The sequence below is a fragment of the Oncorhynchus keta genome, chromosome 15 (genome assembly GCF_023373465.1).
Source record: "Oncorhynchus keta strain PuntledgeMale-10-30-2019 chromosome 15, Oket_V2, whole genome shotgun sequence".
Classification (NCBI taxonomy): Eukaryota; Metazoa; Chordata; class Actinopteri; order Salmoniformes; family Salmonidae; genus Oncorhynchus; species Oncorhynchus keta.
The window spans coordinates 35002159-35014736 of NC_068435.1; the positions used below are offsets into that span (position 1 = coordinate 35002159).

The 12578-nt window shown below is 44.1% G+C and overlaps 1 protein-coding gene across 2 annotated transcripts in view; it reads right to left on the minus strand.

The window, feature by feature from the left end:
* Positions 1-12578, minus strand: part of LOC118394834 (epidermal growth factor receptor-like) — a 56107-nt gene that overhangs the window by 19404 nt on the left and 24125 nt on the right. Inside the window, exons 1-3 of one of the 2 annotated variants that reach the window (XM_052463929.1) lie at positions 8495-8512; positions 3893-4044; positions 3204-3390 (exon numbers count right to left, since the gene is read on the minus strand). In XM_052463929.1, the coding sequence (XP_052319889.1) occupies positions 3204-3390; positions 3893-3982 (277 nt within the window). In that variant the 5' untranslated portion in view covers positions 3983-4044; positions 8495-8512. Of the gene's footprint in view, positions 1-3203; positions 3391-3892; positions 4045-8494; positions 8513-12578 lie in introns of those variants that run through there. The other variant, XM_035788418.2, reaches the window with a different exon arrangement.

The window sequence follows — 12578 nt, forward strand, 5'->3', positions numbered from 1 at the left end:
CTCAACCCTAACCCTAGCTTCATGTCCACATCCTGGTTCAACTCTAACCCTAGCCTCAACCCTAACCCTAGCTTCATGTCCACATCCTGGTTCAACCCTAACCGTAGCCTCAACCCTAACCCTAGCTTCCTGTCCACATCCTGGTTCAACTCTAACCCTAGCTTCATGTCCACATCCTGGTTCAACTCTAACCCTAGCCTCAATCACAACCCTTGCTTTATGTACACAACCTGGTTACGCCCTAACCATAGCCTCAATCACAACCCTAACCCTAGCTTCATGTCCACATCCTGGTTCAACTCTAACTCTAACCCTAGCCTCAACCCTAACCCGAGCTACATGTTCACATCCTGGTTCAACTCTAACCCTAGCCTCAACACTAACCCTCGCTTCATGTCCACATCCTGGTTCAACCCAAACCGTAGCCTCAACCCTAACCCTAGCTTCATGTTCACATCCTGGTTCAACCCTAACCGTAGCTTCATGTTCACATCCTGGTTCAACTCTAACCCTAGCTTCATGTCCACATTCTGGTTCAACTCTAACTCTAACCCTAGCCTCAACCCTAACCCTAGCTTCCTGTCCACATCCTGGTTCAACTCTAACCCTAGCTTCATGTCCACATTCTGGTTCAACTCTAACTCTAACCCTAGCCTCAACCCTAACCCTAGCTTCATGTCCACATCCTGGTTCAACTCTAACCCTAGCCTCAATCACAACCCTTGCTTTATGTACACAACCTGGTTACGCCCTAACCATAGCCTCAATCACAACCCTAACCCTAGCTTCATGTCCACATCCTGGTTCAACTCTAACCCTAGCCTCAACCCTAACCCGAGCTACATGTTCACATCCTGGTTCAACTCTAACCCTAGCCTCAACACTAACCCTCACTTCATGTCCACATCCTGGTTCAACCCTAACCGTAGCCTCAACCCTAACCCTAGCTTCCTGTTCACATCCTGGTTCAACCCTAACCGTAGCTTCATGTTCACATCCTGGTTCAACCCTAACCCTAGCCTCAACCCTAACCCTAGCTTCATGTTCACATCCTGGTTCAACTCTAACCCTAGCTTCATGCTCACATCCTGGTTCAACTCTAACCCTAGCTTCATGTCCACATCCTGGTTCAACCCCAACCGTAGCTTCATGCTCACATCCTGGTTCAACTCTAACCCTAGCTTCATGTTCACATCCTGGTTCAACTCTAACTCTAACCCTAGCTTCATGTTCACATCCTGGTTCAACTCTAACCCTAGCTTCATGTCCACATCCTGGTTCAACCCTAACCGTAGCTTCATGCTCACATCCTGGTTCAACTCTAACCCTAGCTTCATGTTCACATCCTGGTTCAACCCTAACCCTAGCCTCAACCCTAAACCTAGCTTCATGTTCACATCCTGGTTCAACTCTAACCCTAGCTTCATGCTCACATCCTGGTTCAACTCTAACCCTAGCTTCATGTTCACATCCTGGTTCAACCCTAACCCTAGCCTCAACCCTAACCCTAGCTTCATGTTCACATCCTGGTTCAACTCTAACCCTAGCTTCATGCTCACATCCTGGTTCAACTCTAACCCTAGCTTCATGTCCACATCCTGGTTCAACCCTAACCGTAGCTTCATGCTCACATCCTGGTTCAACCCTAACCCTAGCTTCATGTCCACATCCTGGTTCAACCCTAACCGTAGCCTCAACCCTAACCCTAGCTTCCTGTCCACATCCTGGTTCAACTCTAACCCTAGCCTCAACCCTAACCCTAGATTCATGTTCACATCCTGGTTCAACCCTAACCCTAGCCTCAATCCTAACCCTAGCTTCATGTTCACATCCTGGTTCAACCCTAACCGTAGCTTCATGTTCACATCCTGGTTCAACTCTAACCCTAGCTTCATGTCCACATCCTGGTTCAACCTAACCCTAGCCTCAATCACAACCCTAACACTAGCTTTATGTACACAACCTGGTTACGCCCTAACCATAGCCTCAATCACAACCCTAACACTAGCTTCATGTACACAACCTGGTTAAGCCCTAACCCTAGCCTCAATCACAACCCTAGCTTCATGTCCACATCCTGGTTCAACTCTAACCCTAGCCTCAACCCTAACCCTAGCTTCATGTCTACATCCTGGTTCAACTCTAACCCTAGCCTCAACCCTAACCCTAGCTTCATGTCCACATCCTGGTTCAACCCTAACCGTAGCTTCATGTCTACATCCTGGTTCAACTCTAACCCTAGCCTCAACCCTAACCCTAGCTTCATGTTCACATCCTGGTTCAACCCTAACCGTAGCTTCATGCTCACATCCTGGTTCAACTCTAACCCTAGCTTCATGCTCACATCCTGGTTCAACTCTAACCCTAGCTTCATGTCCACATCCTGGTTCAACCCTAACCGTAGCTTCATGCTCACATCCTGGTTCAACCCTAACCCTAGCTTCATGTCCACATCCTGGTTCAACCCTAACCGTAGCCTCAACCCTAACCCTAGCTTCCTGTCCACATCCTGGTTCAACTCTAACCCTAGCCTCAACCCTAACCCTAGATTCATGTTCACATCCTGGTTCAACCCTAACCCTAGCCTCAATCCTAACCCTAGCTTCATGTTCACATCCTGGTTCAACCCTAACCGTAGCTTCATGTCCACATCCTGGTTCAACTCTAACCCTAGCTTCATGTCCACATCCTGGTTCAACCCTAACCCTAGCCTCAATCACAACCCTAACACTAGCTTTATGTACACAACCTGGTTACGCCCTAACCATAGCCTCAATCACAACCCTAACACTAGCTTCATGTACACAACCTGGTTAAGCCCTAACCCTAGCCTCAATCACAACCCTAGCTTCATGTCCACATCCTGGTTCAACTCTAACCCTAGCCTCAACCCTAACCCTAGCTTCATGTCTACATCCTGGTTCAACTCTAACCCTAGCCTCAACCCTAACCCTAGCTTCATGTCCACATCCTGGTTCAACCCTAACCGTAGCTTCATGCTCACATCCCGGTTCAACCCTAACCCTAACCCTCAACCACAACCCTAACCCTAGCTCCAGCTGCCACCCGACCCTAGCTTATAACAAGGGTTCAGAGTTTCCCTGGTTTGGTTCTAGTACGTGAGAAGGCACACAGTGACCAGTCATTATGCGGCTGGGTACAGCGACTGCCTGGGCAGAGCAGGGACAGGCCTAGAGACTGACCTGTGAGGCTGGTCAGAGGCAGCTCGGTGGTGCCTGCTCCCATTGACTTATTATGGTTCATCAACACAGCCAGGGCAAAGCCATCGTTGTAGAGAGTGTGGCCTCGGATGATGCGCAGGTTGTCCAGGGGAATCCTGTTGGCTGTGTTGAGGGCGATCAGAACATAGCCACCCACCTCCTGAATGGACTGTGGACAAACAAGGAAAGATTTGGGTTAGGCCTTGTCTTCACACACTATGCCAGGGGTGAACAACTTCAGACCTAGAGGCTCCAGCTCAGGTCCTACTGGTTTTCACCTGTCTATAACTTCATAGCTAGACAAGGTTCACAGAAGGTTACCACCGGTAACCCACTGAACCTAGTCACAAGTATGAGCGCAACCTAAGAGACTATCTCAACTGAAGCTATAAGGCTCTATTGAGGTGTTTTGAACAGCTTACCCGTTGAAATAGCTTTGGACCATGCCCAGAGGTTAAAACAAGCTTGTGAGACATTTTGTTTTGCGGCTGTGATGTTTTCATCCAGTCATGCTTTCTCCAATGCTTTCTCCAAACAAAGGGGTTCCTTACCTGTAGCCTGGTCCCAGAACTGTTTGTGCCATCTTGACATCTCCTATGGTCATTGTTCATGGGAGCTGACAAGACAGCGCAAACAGATCTGGGACCAGGCTAACGTTCCTTTTATCTTACCCTGAGGAAAGACAGATCATGGTGGTCTTCCATGTGAGTGACCTCCAGGTTCTCCAGGACAATGGTACAATTGCTGTAGGTCTTGACCATGTTCAAGTAGTGGCCCTCTTTTGACCCCAGAAGGCTGAACCGGTTAGTGATGCCCTGGCATACTGGGGGGGAGAGAAGATGATTAGAAATCATCCAGGAAAGTAGAAGACAGATCACCTGAGTGAAAAGTGACCATACTTGAATTTCACAATGAACATGGAAAAACTGCTGCCTTGATCCAGACAGGAATATCTTAGCTACCAAGCACCATTACATGGATAGTGATATTCATCATGCATAGTCACTGTTAAAATGTACACTGGCATACCCAAGACAACAAAGTACACCGACTCTCTGATTCACTTCTGCCTCTCTTTACACACGTGTGTCAGAGGAGCTTAAATTGTCTTGTTTCTTTGTTTGTAGGTGTGAGCTGTGCTGTGCACAGTCATACTTTGGTTCATTCAATAGCATTAAATAGCTGAGCTGGTGTGAATCTAGAATGGGAAATTGATCCCTACGATGCTGCCGCTTACTCATGAGTCGCTGTGTGCTCTGAGTTGGCCGACCATATTTATCTTGGCCCAGACTCTTTCCACTGCTATTCTGGCTAGTTAAAACAAATGCCTTGAGTTTCTGCACCGTGTCAACTCTGTGCAGAAATATTTTGAGTTACTCTTTACAAACAGGCGTTTCATGGGGATTATTATCTATTCCACTCATCTCCCTGTCACAACTAAGAATATTGGTAACATTAAAGGGACGTTATCGGTCCATGAATGCAGCATCTTCTGGAGTTTATGAAGCGACGGGTTTTGGAGTTAGATAACAATGATTATTTAAAGGTCTTGAACAGTCAAAATCATGTTTTTCATGAAAGTGGTTGGCATTTAGATGAAACCAGATCAAAGTATGATGACCAAAGTATGAAAAATGACTGTTGCTTCTACATTGATGAAGTTTGATCATAAAGTTACTGGTCCCCCTCTCAATTAACTTGTCAGGGATCTGGAGGGAGATACACCGTCCTCCATGTCAAACACTTGGATTCAGGAGGCGGGATTACTAAAGGAATAGGGCGACATCACCCTAACGCTAATTTTATTAAACCAATGGCAACATGATATTCTCTTACCTAATTTAAATAAGTACTGCCTTGTAAACAACATCTGAGAAGGTGTGTTTGTGGAGGGGCGTGGTTTAAAGAGCTATGTAGCTATTTTACTGGTGCAAAAATTTGACTGTAGGGTGTCTGTCAGCAAATATAATTAAAAGTTTACAATATTCATCTATGGCAAAGATATTTACATGTTTCCCCTTTCATCTGTGTCTGGTGTTAGCTAGTTACTGGCTAGGTCTTCAGCCAGCATGGAACAAAAGGGGGGGAAAGGTCATTCAAAATGCAGACAAGAAATTTGTGGAGTGGTTAAAAAACAAGTTTTAATGACTCCAACCTAAGTCCATGTAAACTTCCGACTTCAACTGTATATATAGTTAACACATCTGTCAGTGCAGCTGTGAACCATATCACAAGAGATATGACAAACGGGAGATGTATACATACAGTTGAAGTCGGAAGTTTACATGCACTTAGGTTGGAGTCATTAAAACTTGTTTTTCAACCACTCCACAAATTTCTTGTTAACAAACTATAGTTTTGGCAAGTCGGTTAGGACATTTACTTTGTGCACGACAATACATTTTTCCAAGGATTGTTAACAGAGATTATTTAACTTATAATTCACTGTATCACAATTCCAGTGGGTCAGAAGTTTGCATAAACTATGTTGACTGTGCCTTTAAACAGCTTGGAAAATTCCAGAAAATGATGTAATGGCTTTAGAAGCTTCTGATAGGCTAATTCAAATAATTTGAGTCAGTTGGAGGTGTACCTGTGGATGTATTTCAAGGTCTACCTTCAAACTCAGTGCCTCTTTGCTTGACATCATGGGAAAATCAAAAGAAATCAGCCAAGACCTTAGACAAAAAATGTAGAACTCCACAAGTCTGGTTTATCCTTGGGAGCAATTTCCAAACGCCTGAAGGTACCACGTTCATCTGTACAAACAATAGTACGCAAGAATAAACACCATGGACCCACGCAGCCATCATACCGCTCAGGAAGGAGACGCGTTCTGTCTCCTAGAGATTAACGTACTTTGGTGCGAAAAGTGCTAATCAATCGCAGAACAACAGCAAAGGACCTTGTGAAGATGCTGGAGGAAACAGGTACAACAGTATCGATATCCACAGTAGAACGAGTCCTATGTCAACATAACCTGAAAGGACGCTCAGCAAAGAAGAAGCCACTGCTCCAAAACCGCCATAAAAAAGCCAGACTACGGTTTGCAACTGCACATGGGGACAAAGATCATACTTTTTGGAGAAAATGTCCTCTGGTATGATGAAACAAAAATATAAAATGTTTGGCCATAATGACCATCGTTATGTTTGGAGGAAAAAGGGGGATGCCCGCAAGCTGAAGAACACCATCCCAACCGTGAAGCACGGGGTGGCAGCATGATGTTTTGGGGGTGCTTTGCTGCAGGAGGGACTGGTGCACTTCACAAAATAGATGGAGTCACGAGGCATCACGAGGCAGGAAAATTGTGGATATATTGAAGCAACATCAGTCAGGAAGTTAAAGCTTGGTCACAAATGGGTCTTCCAAATGGACAATGACCCCAAGCATACTTCCAAAGTTGTGGCAAAATGGCTTAAGGATAACAAAGTCAAGGTATTGGAGTGGCCATCAGAATGCCCTGACCTCAATCCTATAGAAAATGTGTGGGCAGAACTGAAAAAGCGTGTGCGAGCAAGGAGGCCTACAAACCTGACTCAGTTACACCAGCTCTGTCAGGAGGAATGGGCCAAAATTCACCCAACTTATTGTGGGAAGCTTGTGGAGGGCTACCCAAAACGTTTGACCCAAGTTATACAATATAAAGGCAAATACAAATACTAATTGAGTGTATGCAAATGTATGACCCACTGGGAATGTGATGAAAGAAATAAAAACTGAAATAAATCATTCTCTCTACTATTATTCTGACATTTCACATTCTTAAAATAAAGTGGTGATCCTAACTGACCTGAGACAGTGATTTTGTACTAGGATTAAATGTCAGGAATTGTGAAAAACTGAGTTTAAATGTATTTGGCTAAGGTGTATGTAAACTTCCGACTTCAACTGTATATAAAAAAAATACATAATTGATGCAATTTCAATGTTGTTTGAGTTGCTTTGTGTGTCACCAAATTTGATTGAGATGATTTTACTGCAATTCTGCATCCAAGTTTCTTGATATAGGTGTTTCAAAGAGCTCTCAGTCAAGGCCAGCTCATGAAAATAAACTTTTTGTCCACTCAGCTTGTCTTTTCAAAATTCATTGGTTGTTAGCCATGAGATAAAAAGTTCTGTTTTATAGCATTTCTATACCCCCCCCGAAAAAAAAAATATCATGGGTGATATTTTAGTCATTCAAAAGGCTATTGTCAGGACCTTTAAGACTTTTGTGGAAAGTCTTAAAGGCCTAGTGGTTAGAGCGTTGGACTAGTAACCGGAAGGTTGCGAGTTCAAACCTACGAGCTGACAAGGTACAAATCTGTCGTTCTGCCCCTGAACAGGCAGTTAACCCACTGTTCCCAGGCTGTCATTGAAAATAAGAATGTGTTCTTAACTGACTTGCCTGGTTAAATAAAGGTCAAATTAAATTAAAGCTGGAGCCATATTGGAATACAACTCCCATTCTTGGCACAATTAAAAAAATGTATCAGGCTCTTCCAAGTGCTGATAATATGTATGTATACACAGGCTCTAGCACCAACAATAGAGCCATTGAGCGAGCCAGGACAACAAACGCCTAAGATAAAAGGCTGATAATGCTGTAATCTACTCTTACAGAAACCGTGTTAAGTCAAGGCAAGGAGGCAGTACTAGAGATAAGTATGCAGAGGAAGACAAGACGATCCTTTACATAGTAGTAGAGACTGACTGAGGAGAATGTGGGTCTGGAGGAAACAGGTCACCTTACTGACTTCCTGTTCATTCTGTCTGTATGTCCCTTGAGCTGGTCTGAAAGGCTGTTGAGACTGACACTGTGAATCAGGGGCACATTTGATTTGATTTAACCTTTATTTAACTAGGCAAGTCGGTTAAGAACAAATTATATTTACAATGACGGCCTACCGGGGAACAGTGGGTTAACTGCCTTGTTCAGGGGCAGAACGACAAGAGTTTTACCTTGTCAGCTTGGGGATTCGATCCAGATGAGGAAAGATGCGTGGTTCCCCAAGCACCATCACACACTAAAGACCACAAGTGATCAACTATAGACGGCTGTAGAGTACAGAGTTAAATGTGGAATAAAATCAAATTTGAACAAACAGAGTAGCCTTGGCTAGAACCAGGGAACATCCGCAACACAACACTTCACACTCAATAAGCAGCATTCTAACCAATCGCTCGAACAAAACTATCGTCGTGGTTGAGCAAGAGCGACACTACTTCACATTCTGGTAAATGTGTCCCTGGAGTCAGAGTAAGAGCTTTGGGACAAACAGGGAATTTACCTTCCTCAAATTCAAGTCAGTAGCTAGGTTTCCATCCAATTGGCGACAGATTGTCCTGCGAAGATTCTAAAATCCGCAAAAAGATCCCACCTTGCTTATTTTGTTTTGTTGACATTTGGAAAGTTTACATCAGGCCTGTCATGACATTTTCTTATCAGACATGTTCTTTACTCGCATTAAATGGTTGGATGGGAATCTTCTGTAGTTGTAGTGTTCCTAGGAATACATTCCTAAACATGCCTGGTCCTGACAGCAAAGTCAGAACACGCACCAGAACTCAAGCGACAGCCTCAGCATAAGACACACCTTAATAACACAACACAATGCTCTCGTACACTGGCCTTTTCAATTCCAAGAATGGAGGAAATAAACATATCATTACTAAGGAGTATTATTCTAACAAAGCTTGTCCTCTTGAAATGATACAATATGGAACTTCATAAATGAACTGGCAACACAAATGTCAAAGCAATATCTTACTCTATTTATTTACTCCTTCTTTGGTACACTTCACTTGTTTGTTATTACTAGCTCTTATGATCAGTTGATCTGTCTGTGCTGTCTTGCCAATTTATCTGGTCATTGTCTCGCAGAAAATGAAGGAGCTGGCAATATAGCACAAACAGATCTGGGACCAGGCTAGCGATGGGGCCAATCAGAGAGAGAGTATAGGACCTTGAACAGCTGTGTTCCTCGGTGAAGTCCTTTCGTTCTAGTCCTCATTAACAAGTCCCCGAAGGGACACCCTGACATGAACCCTTATCATCCACTGCACTGGCCTACGGTTGCGTCCCAAATGGCACCCTATTCCATTTACAGTGCACTGCTCGGGTCCAAAGTGGTGCACCACACAGGTAACAGGGTGCTATTTGGGACGCACCCTAACAACCTACCTCTGTGGCAACAGAGGCAGGCCCAAACCCCCTAACGCCTAGCAACAAAGGCAGACTTAGGATGCTACTGTAGAAAGCAGCCTCTTTTGTTTTAATTATGAGAGGCATGACGTGAGATTTAATAAACGTAATTAACTCAATTATGACTGACGGAAAGGCCGAAGAGGAATAAACCAAAAACATCACAACCTGTCTACATACAGTATACAGTAGTAAGAGGCAATGCATTAAATTATTTGCCATCATTTAACATCACAGATAGGTCATCATAGGGAGTGATATCATACTTATACGACCTGACATTACACCACCATAAAATGACTTACTGTGTACGCCATGACAAGAAGAAACCAAAAATAAAGTGCGCCATTTCAGATGCAGCCTCTAGCGGTTAGAATAACACTACGCTCGTGATTAAGAGAGAATCATGGATTTATAACGAATACCAGATGAATAGTTCAAATTGAAAACAAACTTTGGTGCAAATGATGCAATCATCTGCCTCTACATGGATCTGAGAACTATTAAAATACTTTGGCCCTAGTTAGATATCATTACATTACAATCCTTCATGAGACCTGAACGTGGAAATACTACATCAAAAACCCAGAAGTAGCTAAACCGTACCGGATGCGCCATTTATTCCGTCACACCTGATGCACGTTTGACTCATCGAGAATGACAGTACCATCAATGTACATAAGATGCAGAGGGAGTGGTTTCTGATGAAGTCAATGGGATGAGTGAGGAGGTAGTTTGTGATATTGTTAAAATGCTTCACTGATTGCTTCACTTCCTTTCCGCCCAGCTGCGGTGACGTCACTTACTATGCCAGGAGTCGAGGAGGAGCAGGCAGGGAGTGGCGGCTCTGGCAAGTCTCCAGTACCTCTACCTCTTTGTGTGTGTTATGTAATCAGGTAAACGACTTCCTGTTTGAGAGGCTCAGTTGTACAGAACATTCCCTGGATCGCCTTGTGCTGCAGCCCTAACAACGCTGCGCACACACACACACACACACACACACACACACACACACACACACACACACACACACACACACACACACACACACACACACACACACACACACACACACACACACACACACACACACACACACACATCCTAGACTAACCTGATCATTAGTCATCTGAGCTTGCTTCAATGTGCAGTCACACATCTGCCTTTTGATGTCTTCTTGCTGGACTAGTGTTAGAACTCAAGGTTGTGAAAGCAGATTTCTGTTTCTGGCGGCTATCAGATCTTTAAACTGCGGGACGTGTAATGAGGCAACTACTTCATCTCCACAAGTTAAGTTTATTACAGCATTAACATTGTGTTGTTCTAAAAAGTTGTTACTAAAAGAGTGTTTGCAAGGAACCTCTGTAGGTCTATTACCCTGTGAGGAATCTGGACAAGTTGAATTCTGAATCAACAATTGTCTCTAATTTCACAAAAGCAAAACGGTAAACAATATTCATACTCCAACTGGTTTGTACTAATGTGTCTATAGCCTATCTTCAGTAAAGGGAATGATGATTGACAGCCCGTTCTACTGGGAGAAACAGAAATGATCCAACAACCTTGTTTCCTTCCCCTCATTCACTACCTGCAATTCAATTACACTGCCACCAGAGTCTGAGAATTCCATTAGTGAAATTTGACTCATAATTAATGGGGAAGTGGCTATGTTCATTGATATTCTTGTTTATTCCTCCCCCCGAAGAAAGAATCACAGCAGAGTAACCCAACCGCCAGTGTTATCCTCTCTTTAATACAAATCAATACAAACACTCATTTCCTTAGTAAGACTTAAGCTACATTTCTATTCATGCAGAATGATAGTATCATCAATTGAACATTAAATACATGCAATCAATTGTACGAGTCAGAACAGTTTAATAAGAAGAATCATCGATCTCCTAAACGCAACGACACCACGCTTCTGAATGGAAAAACAGATGCATCGTGTAGCAGTTTCTTCTGCTTTCCTTGGATGCAGTACAAAGTACCGGCTCCTCGGGGGTGCAGTGGACTGCCTCAAGTTTCCATCCACACCCCCAGATTCGACGGGAGCATAATCTCAAAGGCCCACTATCTGAGGGAGGAAAATAAAGCACTTCCCCCATACTTCCTGTGCATTGAGCACAAACTTCCTCCTCCCTCCTCCTTTCCGATTGGCTGATGTTGACGAGGGGGTGAGGGATCAAGTCCCGATTTCGCAATATGATTCAAAATGAATACTAATGCAGTTAACATACACAAGGTACGTATCCTAATAGAAAACCTTCGTTCTGAGAAGTACCCTGTTTAGGGCTACTGTGCAAGAATAGGCCTACGGACCTGCAGTTAAAGAAACCCGTCCTAATATCCTGTCCTTTGTACTGCGAGGCCAGGGGACGACTTCATCTTCCTCTGCGTGGGAGATGCATGTAGCATCAATCCCTTTGAGAAAACAACTCGGGGCGTCTCAGAAGAAAAGTGGCCCACAATGGGAGTGGAGGGTGGCGGATACCCTCCCCCCCCCTCCGTACCCCTCAGGGTTGCAGAGAGGACAAAACACCAGCCCAGCTGTGGAGCACAAGGAGCACAGGGCAAGTAAACGCCAGTGAATGCTGTGAATGACCATTTCATTTACGTGAATCTATCTGGAGAGCAGATTGAGCCCTCTGTAAGCACAACACAACTCCATGACTTCTCACTGGAAGAGCTCTTACAGTTTGAGCTGAATGTAAACGGCTTTGAAAGTGTCGTCTTTCGGAGCGGTTTGGTCCTTTAGAACTCTGAGGGAAAAGAGACCAAATAAAGGCCAAAAGGCTAATATTTACCCCAGTTAGAGAGTGTTCCTGTACAAACACATAGTGTTCTCTAGCAGTCACTGAGACACTCCAGATATCTGCAGCAGAAGGGTCAGTCGTATGTTTACTCTGTGACCCTGTGGTGGAATGCTGGAATAGACCCAGTCACTCTGCACTGTTGCACAGCACACACACCGTTTTGTGTAAATTGCAACAATAACTGAGAAGGATGGAGAAGTTCATAGGAGCACTTCAAATTTGGTTTGAGAAACGAAGGAGTTTATAAAATAAAAAAAAAGACTTAAAAAATGACATCCCAAATATTTGGAATAAGCAAGGGCTTTGACTTCTGGTTAAACAGACGGAAAAGGGATCTAGCGAATACATCTAGCA